General features: G+C 36.7%; 1 protein-coding gene across 2 annotated transcripts in view; it reads right to left on the reverse strand.

Moving 5' to 3' along the window:
• The window catches only part of mtg (mind the gap), a 99875-nt gene extending 90090 nt beyond the window's left edge, over positions 1 to 9785 (reverse strand). For both annotated transcript variants that reach the window (XM_074103550.1, XM_074103549.1), the window contains exon 1: positions 9479 to 9785. In XM_074103550.1, the coding sequence (XP_073959651.1) occupies positions 9479 to 9533 (55 nt within the window). In that variant the 5' untranslated portion in view covers positions 9534 to 9785. The remainder of the gene's footprint in view (positions 1 to 9478) is intronic.
• Positions 9786 to 12762: the final 2977 nt, after the last annotated feature.

Consider the following 12762-nt stretch of genomic DNA (forward strand, 5'->3'; position numbering starts at 1 on the left):
TTATTCAGCAGACGCTTATAGTGCTGGTCACTTTTCTAGTAGCTGCGGTCTTTAATTTATAGCATTGAATTATCAATAGAGGTGACAGCAGAGTCTCTTCTATTAGATATTACTCTGTCAAACACAAGGACATTTACATTTTCAGTACAGTAGTTTTACCACGTTTGAGACGTGGTCCTTGACTATTGGTATCTCGGGGAGGCTCAGAGTCACGCAACGAGCGATGGAGATACTTTCTGCATACTTACTAATTATTCGTAGGCATACATACTAATTTCTTTCAATGTGTATCACTTAAGATGTGTACACTCTTCTTAAAACTAGCGAAATAATTTCATATGACTTGATGTATTTAGAAATCTTCACTAAACTTTTAAGACAAAACGAAAGCAACAGTGACAGGTGCAAAATAACCAAACAGAGAGCTAAGTGCTAATCATTCCGCGTTAACTGTTGACTTTAATGATGATAACCTTGGGCATCGCACCTTCGAAATCATTGCGACGACTCAGCGACTAATATCATTTACAGCTTTCACAACAACTAGGTAAGTGATAAGTGTACAAATAAACAATTGAAAAATTGAGAAGCGAGAAGACTTGGGCTTTAGGCGTGATTGGCAACACCCAAAGAACTAATGTGGGTTAAAAGCGTGATACGCATACAAGCGTAAACGAGAAAAGACCAATATATTTATTGTCCAGCTTAGTAGATTTAGGGGCTGTTTCACCATCCATTGATTAGTGTTAACTGACGGTTAAATGTGATGCCGTTTCCGTGTATTCGAACAAAACAAATAGAGACGGCATCACACCTAACCGCCAGTTAACACTAATCAATGGATGGTGAAACAGCCCCTTAGTAATTAGAATTTTTCGAAGACTTATTTTTCAAGAAAGTGGAAATCGGTTTAATATTTATTTGGTCATAAATGCATGTAATCCGAGTTTTCCTCATTCCAAGAGGCGTGCATAACTTTTGGAAGCCAAATAACCGTGAAATTTTTGCTCTTTTTTCAGTTTACATCCGCCGGAAATATCTTCAATATTATCCTAATTTTCGCGGTGGATGCGGAAAGCACAAGACCGGTCTGAGTGGAGAGCCTTGGGGGAGGCCTATGTCCAGCAGTGTGGTTAAAGAATTCTACGTCGAATGATGGTCTAAAACTTTAAATTGGGTTCAATGGTTACTGAACCTGAACTGTACTAGTAGAAATTTATTTTTTGCAGCTATAACTGCAGACTTGATATTAATTATATGTAATACACGGATATGTTCTCTAAAGAAAGGATCTTGACAGACAGATACTCGTAGAGGGACAATTTAATTAATTAAGTGATTCTATACTTATGGTTCTCTTTTTTTCCTTTGAGGTAGGTACGTAACCCTAAAAAATATAATTCCTTACTTAGTTAATACTAAGTGGTAAGTTAACAGACTTGTTTGGAAAATAATATTTAAACAATAAACATAGAACTAAAAACTTATTTTCTAGCTACATATTTGACCAATTGGCACGTATGTAGGTGCGACGAATTTGTACACTTGTTATTGCCGCGTAAATATCAAGTGACACTTTCACAATCGTGCGAAGTAAATATAAGTGAAATTCCACAATAGTACAGCAAACACTTTTGACATTGACTTTATTGGATAAACATACAGTTTGGAAATTAGCCAACACCTGCATGATGGTGCCAAATCGGGATCTTAAGAAAGTGTAAGGCATGCAATGAAAAACAAGTCATGTCTTGTGTCTTGTCTGGAGAAGCTAAGTCTTGTCCGATATCGATATAGACAGACTAATAACTTTCAAGAAAGAAAACAGTTCAGTGCTGAGTACCAGGTATCAAGTTCAATTCTTAATTTGTTGATGTTTTGTGTCTAATGGTGTTGAAAAATGGCAATTATTTTTAAATTGTAAAGTATTAACCAACATTATTTACAGTTTCTGCTTACTAAGACTTGGTAGCAATAAAAATATTACTTTTTCACCTCAGCACCTCAAACAGGCAGGTTTCGAATCAGTGACCAAAATCGCCTTTTGCTCACTCCGTGAAACAAAGTAACTTTTTAATTATTATTTTAAATGCTAAGTACCTACAGTGCTGGGTCTACTGACTGAATTCCTAGTATTTGAGCTTTACTTTGATCTGTCACTTTCACTTCAACACAAAAAAGCGAGAGATAGGATCAAATGTGTTTTTACAATCTTAAATTAAATTTATGATATTCAAAATATATCGTTACCTAATAAATTAAATGACAACGAAATATTTCCAAAATGTAAATTTTCCCGCTCTCTTAAAAAAGTGTGCAAACTCGTTCTCGTTGCACAAAAGCCGCTTCTCTTGTTTTTTTTATAAAAGAATTGCGTATACTGCCTCGACAGTTGAAATAAATGTTTGTCAAATTGAATGAATTTGTAACAAATCTATTAATTTATGTGTACGTAATAGAAATCTCAATAAAATCATATTGAAAGGTTTAATAACATTTATAATAAATTAGAAGAATCCTTCGCTTACTCGGGATTCAAAATCAACACTCGCAACAAAAAATAACTTTGCTCTCTTGTTGCACAAATAACTATTACAACATTATAATGTCTTCAATCATGATTATGTAGTCAATTAATTTATATTTATTGATTATTAATACATTTGATGCAACGAAGTGCGAATAAAATTATTTTTATATTATTTATTTTTTCAGGGTTCCTTATACAAAGTGTGTCCGACGGAGCCCTATTAATAATCCTGCGTTGTTTGTCTGTCTGCGTCCATATTATTGTTTTAGTACTACCTATCAGTCAGAGGGTTCTCATACAAGAAACGTGATATGTTCATATGTCGGTAAGGTACGAATCCTTCGTGGGCTAATCCAAATCGGATGTGATTTATTTGAATGTCTATACTCGTAACAATGTAAAGCAGAAAGTACTGGTATTACGTCTTCTATGCTGAAGGCACGATGAATAAACTCTAGAGGTGATTTAATATAATAGGCACACTCTTAATTTGTGCTTGTCAGTTGCACTTTACCGTTTTTTTAACCAAATGAAACTGAAAAAAAACGGCCAAAACCTATTCAATTACCGAAATAAGATGCAACCTTGCAAGTAAGATATTAAGGGGCTGTTTCACCATCCATTGATTAGTGTTTACTGGCGGTTAAGTGCGATGCCGTCACTACGAGTATTTGTTTTGTTCGAATAGACGGATACTGCATCACATTTAACCGTCGGTTAACGCTAATCAATGGATGGTGAATCAGCCCCTAAATTGGCGTATGTTTCATTTGTAAACTTTTAGACTGGGCACAGTAAAAGTAGAATTAAAAAATACCGCAACCTGGCTTAAATGCAATATTGTAACAATTGATCCTACTATCGATTCTGAACAAACTACTTACAGGTTTTCAGATATTTAACTATCAACTTGTATTACCCTCATTTACGAACGGCCGCGGTTTTACATTATTATTTAGCCACGTATGAGGTGGAAGTGTGGGATTTGCAATTACAATACAATCGGTGGTTTTCATCGTTCACGCTTGACCGGGGAAGGCTCGTGAGGTTATGTAGTGATCGATGTAATAAATAGGAATCGAGTCATATAATACTTGCAACGGCACAGTCGTTGTTGTTGGAGAAGTTTTTATTATAATAGAACCGGTATCGGTATACCGATACCGGTATTAAAGTCTGTGTTTTATTGAAGCCAAGATTGCGAATACAATTTACGCTTAAATTGATAGTATACACCACAGCGACCATGATTCGAGACCATCGTTTTGATTTTTTTTAACGTAGAATTTTTTGTATCGGGCTTGAATCATGAACTTTTTTCAATTTGGTCGATTTAAAGGTTAATTTTACACCGTTCTGTAGAAAAAAAACTCCTAGCAAGACTATCTGAATTCAACGAGCTGTAGAGCTGTAGACAGCGCGTGTATTTTAAAAAAAAATTGAAAAAAAACTGAATGATAAAAATCCATGTGGTTAATCAAACCTGCTCACAAAAATTCATGAACATCGATTGAGAAATGCGACCTGTTTCAGAGGAAAATAGACAGATTGACAGTTGGATGCCGACATGCAATAACTATATTACAAACAGAAATACTAATTTCTGCCCAAGCTGAAACGGAGACTCGGTTAAAAATTGCAAAGTTTTCGTGTGTGTGTGAGTTTGTTTGTTGAGGACCAAGAAAAATCTATAGCCAATTAGTTATACGAGAACAAAGCGCAGGCAGACATTAGACCTTAAATGAAACACCCTTCATTATAATTACAGTTTCAATTAAACTGGTCAAAATACGCACTCGAGGACTGTCCGGTTACGACACTCAAGGCAACGATTCCGGAGTTGTTAAACTGGTGTAAGTAAGGTCACTTTAATATGCGTAAGTGTATCATTTATAAGATATTATTAAATAATAAGTATTGGCTGTTCCTGGCAAAATTGGGTAGAGGGTGGGACAAAACTATTTAATACGTTCGTTGCAGACAGCTAGGATTAAAAGTACTTATAATTACTTTTTAGCCGTGTACAATCCAGCTGCAGATAATACCTCCCCCCCCCCTGTAAACACTGTGAATGCGGCAACTAAATAATACCTGTGTCTTTCCAAACGTGCTAGTAGCCTAAAAAAAAATGTCTAAAGAATCTCTGTTACTTTTTACGCAATTAACCTTTAATTTTGATTTGTAGCCGACATCGCTTTATGTCTGACAAAAAGATTCATTCATGAATTGGTATGTATTTGAATGGTTCCATAGAGCTACGTTTCGTAGACGGTTATGTCCCAAATAATTATGCAAATTAGTACGCCGCTAGAATCGAAAAAACTTTCTTTGCAGGGAAAGTGGTCAATGATCAAATTTAACATCTGCCGCGCGTTTAGTTAAAACAAAATGAATGAAGTACCTCTATACTGACTTTAATTACAGTTTCATTCTTAATACACTAAAAGCCCTTACTGGCTAACTATAACGCTTAGCATAAACCCTTGAATCTAGAAAACTAATATTAAGATTGAGATTTTCTTTATATTGTAGATTTGCCAAAATCGCAAAGCCTTATTTAGGTATTGCTTCTTTGGACATGACATTTTATTCTTAAATAAATTCTTAAATATAACAAAATGTAGTTACAGACAAAATTCTATGGAAAATATTTCCGTGCCTATGTTAACTCAAGGATCTTTCAAAAACGAGCCATGTTATCTTATGTTATTTGGATCAAGAACAATGGTGATTGCGTTCCATTAGGTGACATGCCTGCAAGTTTCCTCTATCATATAAACATAGTGTTAAAACTTCGTCTCGCCTCGTGCGCGCGTGTACCTTGGCTTGGTATAGTTATATATTTGGTTGTAGAACGAGTATGCGTGCAGCAGTATGCTATGCACACGGCTAGGCATAAATAGCTGGTTTTACTAGCCCTACTTGGATGTTCACAAAACTCCCCTTGCAACGTTCTTATAAGTCGTGCTTTCAATATTTTACAACCATTTTCCGACCACTTCCTAGCATCCGATTAAGCTGAAAGTCATCCATATCAATATTATAAATGTAAAAGTGTGTATGTGTTTGTGTCTTTGTATGTTTGTCCGTCTTTCACGTCGTAACGGAGCGACGGATTGACGTGATTTTTGGCATAGAGATAGTTTATAGCCCAGAGAGTGACAAAGGCTACTTTTTATCCCGGAAAATACACAGTTCCCGAGGAAAAGCGCGCGATAACCGAATTCCACGCGGGCGAAGCCCTGATTATCCAACCAGAATCATCTGCGCAGGAGGGAACTGTTCAATGGTTCATGATACCGACTTGAAACTTGGTACAGTCAAGGAATTCCACCCACCATGGAACCTTTTCAAAGGAAAAGTCATTACGACTTTCCTTGTTAATTAATGCGATGTCACTATGACGTTTACTGTGAAATGGTTCCATGGTGGCCAATGAATTAAACTCCTTGACCGTACGAATATGAGTCCTTTGGATGGTAATGCAATCACAATCACAGAATAAGTAATAAAAAGTACAGTCAGCAAAAACTTGTATTAAAAGTGAAATTTATGGCAAAAATCTTTTATCAAATATTATGAGAAATGTTATTCTGTTCCCAATGCGTGTAGCTAACCATACTGCTGAGTTAACCATAGTTAATTGAGACGTTAACACGACGACGGGTTCAAGACGTGCTGTTTAAAAAACTGGACATTATAAAAGGGCTAGAAAAGCCAGACAAACACGTAAGTAGAGTACTGGTGCAGTTAACGGTGTATTGCCTTGTATTCCGAAGGGCACGACACGGAATGGGCTGGCCGGTTGTACATGTGTGTCAAGTGTCCAGTGGTATCCTTATTATATCACTAATAATAGTGATCAATTACACCGCGCGCCCTGTATTCGGCTATATAATAAATATACTTAAAGGTTCGCCTTTATCGGACTCGACATGGAGGACATCATATTTTATCATTTATCTACGAGCTGTTGTCCGCAAAAAATTCGTTTACTGCTAATCCGCGGGAATTATGCAATTTAATGTTTTAGACTATAGCGGTCATTACTAAAATTGTCTCGTGATCATGGCGCATGCAACTGTGCCGAAAATATCGAGCTTCTCTAAAATCAAGGTACGCGGAACAAAACCCGAATTTAAATCATAAAATTATGCAATTTTCTGGGATAAGCACTTCTACATACTATACCTATTGTGTTCTTCCCCGCGTCTTTAACTATTTCAATGACAAGTTTTGTCTAAATTAGCGGTTTAAACGTGCGCATATTTCACCCTAAAACTCAGGTTAAGATGTACGAAGTTTAGTTGGTTTTAGCCCCATGGTTTAAGATGACCTTGCGTTTAATAAAATCACATGCGTACGCGACTGAACTGACTACCGTTACGGTTCCAATTCAACCAAACACGATCGGTGCGTTAACACAGTTTCAACTCGCGTTCGCCACACCAACACACTTAATCGCGAAGTCTCTAATTGCTGCACTTACTGTAATTGATTTAAAAATCTTTCCTATGTAAATACAATTTAATTGTCATGGCGATTTTTTTAGACATTCACATTTTGTTGTGATTCGTTCATTAATGGTAGGTACGTCACGTGGGCTACTTTTTATCGTGAGAAAGAGCAAAGTTCCATTGAGACAGAGACGAAGATGTGGGCAACAATAACGAAAACTTTGCAACAATCTAAGTATTTGACTCCCAACAATATTTTAGATAAAGCTTTTTTTAAGTGGTTCGATAAATAAATATACAATAATTGCTCGTTTACAGGTATAAGATAAGGTTTTCAGAGGGGTTATCAAAGATCCAGGTCGAAACGCGAGTCGCTTCCGTTGTTGAATCTTCCAAAGGACATCGTAATTGCTTACTGGCCTTACTGCATGCTAACGGCATGGTTGTTTTTTAAAAGCTTTTATTTACTTACTTCATCATCCCAGCCTATATACGTCCCACTGCTGGGCACAGCTCAGAACAAGAGGGCTTGGGCCATAGTTCCCACGCGGGCCCAGTCTGTTTTGGGAACTTCACACGCACCATTGAATTGCTTCGCAGGTTTGTGCAGGTTTCCTCACGATGTTTTCCTTCACCGCAAAGCTCGTGGTAAATTTCAAATGTAACTCCGCACATGAATATTGAAAAACTCAGAGGTGCGAGCCGGGGTTTGAATCCACGACCCTCTGTTTGAGAGGCGATAGGTCAAACCACTAGGCCACCAAGGCTCTTACTATTTACTTACTTATGATTAACATAATATGTTAGTTTGCTGAAGGTCAAATTTTGCATGTTGAATTTCACCCACATGTAGTGATTGATCAGATTGACTAGAAATTTGACACGAATGTATAGTTTGGACAGCAATGCAAGTGCAGTCAATGTATGGACGTTTCCAAGACGTCAAAAATATCTTTATGTCACTAACTATAAGATAAGAGTTTATAAGAGTCCTATCGGTAAACATATTTTTTTAAACTTAAAATGTATACATCACCAGTTCGCCAGTAAAATAAAGGAGTGACTTTAAGATATTTGACGCTATCATATGGCTGTATAGATATTTATGCCTCAACAATAAGCAGTCAGTAAAAAAGTTTGAAAAAAAATTACTATCTTATGTCCCACAGGCAGGGCCACACTTCTCTTCTGCCACTTTTTTATAGTCACATTGACTTTATCCATGCCAATTGTTGAATTTCTAGAGCTTCTGCGAATAGATTTTGTCAACTAGACAGTAGCATGCGTGTTATAAAAATACATAAGTATGTGAAAACCGAGAGTGTTATTATGATTTTGTTTACAAACTCGCGAACGCAACCTGCTTCATAAACGCCGGATCTTCAACTAATTGGTAACCACTTTCTCCCCGCGAAAGTATTACGTCGAATATAGGTATCGTTTATAGTTAACCAGCCAATTTAACACTTATTAGTGGTCAGTAGGGTTTAAAGTGAATATTATTTTGGACACATTTTCTTTGAATCGAATGCATTACGAGTTTTAAAAAGGAGGGTTGTGATTTCATTTGGGAAGTGGCCTGTTTTTTAAATGGCGGTTTTTCGCAATAAACTTTTAAGACAGTTAATAAGTTTTTGTTTATAAATTTGACAAGAACAACGGATATATGGAGACGATAAAAATGAGTTGAAACGTGTACTCGGTGTACTTAGCAACTTTTAACCGGCATAACGCGAGTCTGACCCGTGCATTGTGCGCTGAGCCATCTTACACATCCAACAAAATATTATGTTTGTTCTTCATAGGCCACTACGAGCCTATTAAAAAAGACAGGGATTACGAGGCTATTAAACGAGTATAATGAAAAAAAAAAGTTATTCTGAATGATCAATGATTTTCAAAATTTTTGCTTTAGGTACTTGTGCTTTAAAGCCTGTCTTGAACATCAAAGGTAGTTAGGCCTTGGTGACGCTTGGTGGAACTTAAACGTTTTATACTACAGTTTTTGTATGACAAGAAACTTTCAAAAGCCTGTAGGTATTAGCTTAGAAGCTTAATTTTGCAGAGCTTCAAAAAGTTTTGGACTTGAGTATTGTTGTTAATTTCAGCTTGTTATCTCCGTCCATGAGAAAAAAGGTCTTTAAAGATAGGACACAAAGTCACTATAGAATAACTTGTATTTATCATTCGGATGCACAAAACATAGCCATGGCTTTTATCTAATTAGTACGAATTATACGGTAGCTTTATGATTTTAATATATATTGACACTGATGTATTGACGGTCAAATTCATAAATTTACAACTTTAATAACTAAGGTCGAGAACGCATTCTTGCAAAGTACCTTCGATTTGAATTACATGAACACATAATTTCATAGGCAAGTTCGAAGAAGGTCATTTAAAAACTATATCAATGTAATCAATCACATGTAGTTCACCTTTAAATTTATCTTCTTTTTCTATTTCGCATTATTTAAAAAAAACTCACCTATTATGACAGCCAATACAACCAGGCATGCAACGCATGCGTTGTGGAGATGCATTATTAATTCCAATTAAGTATAACACTTTCTTTAATAACACACACTATTTCACAGCATTACGATGAAAAATCGCATCAAAAATTAGCACTTAAATCACTTTATTTTCAATCACACACGATTTCTGTTTAATAAATAATTAATTCTAGTTTTTCTGTTGCTCGCGAACGTCAAACGTGCTCGTAAAATGGCGGTAAATTTCGATGCTTTGTTTTTCGCGCGCGCCGGCAACCTCGTTCGAAAGTCAAATGCGAACTGCGTGTTGCCGGCCAGCATCATTCAGGTGTGGAGACAACCCAGCGAACTTGCTAGCCAGCCAGTTTGAATAGTAATTAATAACTTCGAATTCCAGGTTATTGAGGTTTCTTTTTAATTTGTTTGGTTTTTGGAGTCCGTTTTGCGGAGTTCCACACCTGATGCAATTTTAATTTTAAGAAACCTGCTCGATTGGAAATCTGTGTAACATTGAAGTAGTAGTAGTTATAGGTGACTAGCCGTTGCCCGCAACTTCGTCTCCGAAAAATTTGTTTGTCGTGATCCTGCGGTAACTATGCAACTTTCCGGGGTAAAAAGTACAGGTATCTGTACGCCAAATTTCATCCGAATCCAAAAGTTCAAGTTGTTACGTTGCACAAATGGTAAGATCTGATAATAATTATATTGTGCATAATACACTGCCTAGTTGTGAAATTTAGTTACTTTATATGGTTGTTTTTTTTTTTAGTTTCGACGGTCCCTGATGGAGAACAATTTTCTTTTTTATTTAATTTATTGACGTCCTTAGTACCTATTCGTTGGTGACATTTAATTTTATTTTTATTTTATGTATTCCATTCTTCAGAAAAGTTCCCCTTGTTCCCCGTACATACGTATATAACCAACTTCCATCACCAGCACTGGGAGAGGACAAATAATTCCTACTCCAAAATCGATTTTGTATTCCTTGCACAAAACCAACGTCATGCATGCATGAGCCGGTAATGTACGAGGAAAAATAATTCATAGTACAATACCCGGTTTTGGAGTAGGATTCTTTAATGCCTTGTACAGAACTATGCTTTTTTACTGAAGCTTAATTTCACAATCGTGTTTTTTCCCAATTTTAATCAACACAGCAACATAGGTAGGTTTCGCTTATGTTTAGTTTGCATCGGCCCGGAGGGCCAAAACTACACAAAAGTAGGAGCTCGCGGAGCTCCGCCGACACTGTGTCTGTGTCTATTAAAATTGGGACAAAACGCGATTGTGAAAATAAGCTTCAGTAAAAAAGCATAGTTCTGTACAAGGCATTAAAGAATCCTACTCCAAAACCGGGTATTGTATTAGCTAGCGCCGAAGACGCCCTATTATTATTGTACGAGAGTCTATAATAGCGTTTTTTTCGCTAACACGGCGAACTAGCTGCGCGGTCGCAGCGATATCGCCACGCGATCGCGGCGATATTGTTGCGTTTGCGTGCTCGCGAAATCGTTACGTAATAAGTATCCCTGATTAATGCCTTCTAATGACTAACCAACAGTTTCGAAAGTGACTCCGGGAAAACCGCAGCCGGTTCTCAAGTGAAATGATTAATGTTGATTCCCCTTCAATTAGCAATTGCGCCATCCCTAACAATGTCGAGTCTAAACTGCAAACAAATAGTCAGAAAGAAAAAAAACTACGTTAGGTACTACCTAGGTTTTTCCTTAGTTACTGGTGTTCATTGCTTTTTCCCAACACTCTATTAGAACCGTAATGTGTCGCAAATTGATTAGATTTGAATAAATTTGTTTCGAATTAGTACTATGGGATGGGTGGGGTTTATTTACAGAAAATAATGTAATAATCCGTGGGAGCCGTGGTGGCCGAGTGAAAGAAAGAAAGAAAGAAAATATTTTTATTTATAACAGCAATGACACATAATTAGTAAAAATAACAATAAGAAATGTTGCCGCTATAAAAAGGTCCCGGCTCAGCATATGCAGAGTGGTTTGACCTATGGCCTCTCAAGTAGAGGATCGTGGGTTCAAGCCCCGGTTCGCACCTCTGAGTTTTTCGAAATTCATGTGCGGAATTACATATGAAATTTACCACGAGCTTTACGGTGAAGGAAAACATCGTGAGGAAACCTGCACACCAAACCTGCGTAGCAATACAAATATGCAGGCAGTTTTTACACTTACCTACTAGGTAATGTGCGGCAAATATTCTTTATTAAATTTTAATAGACATTAAATTCATTTTAAATTCATAATAATCAACCATCATGATTTTATCAGATTTTTTAGCTTGTGGAGGGTGAGAGGGGAGGAGTTAGGTCAATGAAACTCAGGAGCTATTTCACCACCCATTGATTAATTTTATACGACGGATAAATTATACCCTGTTTCACCATCCATTGATTAGTGTTAGCTGACAGTTAAATGTGATGCCCTCTCTATTTGTTTTGTTCGAATAGACGGAGACGGCATCAAATTTAACCGTCAGTTAACACTAATCAATGGATGGTGAAACAGCCCCTTAGTGTAGTACGTGTTCGTTACCCTTTATGAACCAAACATCATGATAGTTTGGATCAATGGGCATTTCGTATACCTACAATTAGTCATAGTTTACAAGAGTTTACGTATGTAAACTCTTGTACGTCCTGTATAGGACGAAAGTTAAGAATGTTGTAATTTAAATTAAAAATTTAATTTGTTCCCCGCGCATAACCAACTTCCATTACCAGCACCCTCCCTCCACAAGCTAAAAAATCGGAAAAAATCACGATGGTTGATTATTATGAATTTAAAAGGAATTTAAAGTCTCTTAAAATTTAATAAAGAATATTTGCCGCACATTACCTAAGTAGGTAAGTATAAAAACCCTGAATACTGAGCATAGCGTGGTGCATATTGCCGGTTTTTTTAAGTAGTTATGTACTTATTAAATTATTACATTATTTTCTGTAAATAAACCCCATCCCAATAGTGTTGTGCAGGTTTCCTCACGATGTTTTCCTTCACCGTAAAGCTCGTGGTAAATTTCAAATGTAATTCCGCACATGAATTTCGAAAAACTCAGAGGTGCGAACCGGGGCTTGAACCCACGATCCTCTGCTTGAGAGGCCATAGGTCAAACCACGGCCACCACGGCTCCCACGGATTATTACGTTATTTTCTGTAAATAAACCCCATCCCGTAGTACTAATTCGAAACAAATTTATTCAAATCTAATCAATTTGCCACATTACGGTTCTAATAGAATAGAG

The sequence above is a fragment of the Choristoneura fumiferana genome, chromosome 20 (assembly GCF_025370935.1).
Source record: "Choristoneura fumiferana chromosome 20, NRCan_CFum_1, whole genome shotgun sequence".
In the NCBI taxonomy this organism is placed as follows: domain Eukaryota; kingdom Metazoa; phylum Arthropoda; class Insecta; order Lepidoptera; family Tortricidae; genus Choristoneura; species Choristoneura fumiferana.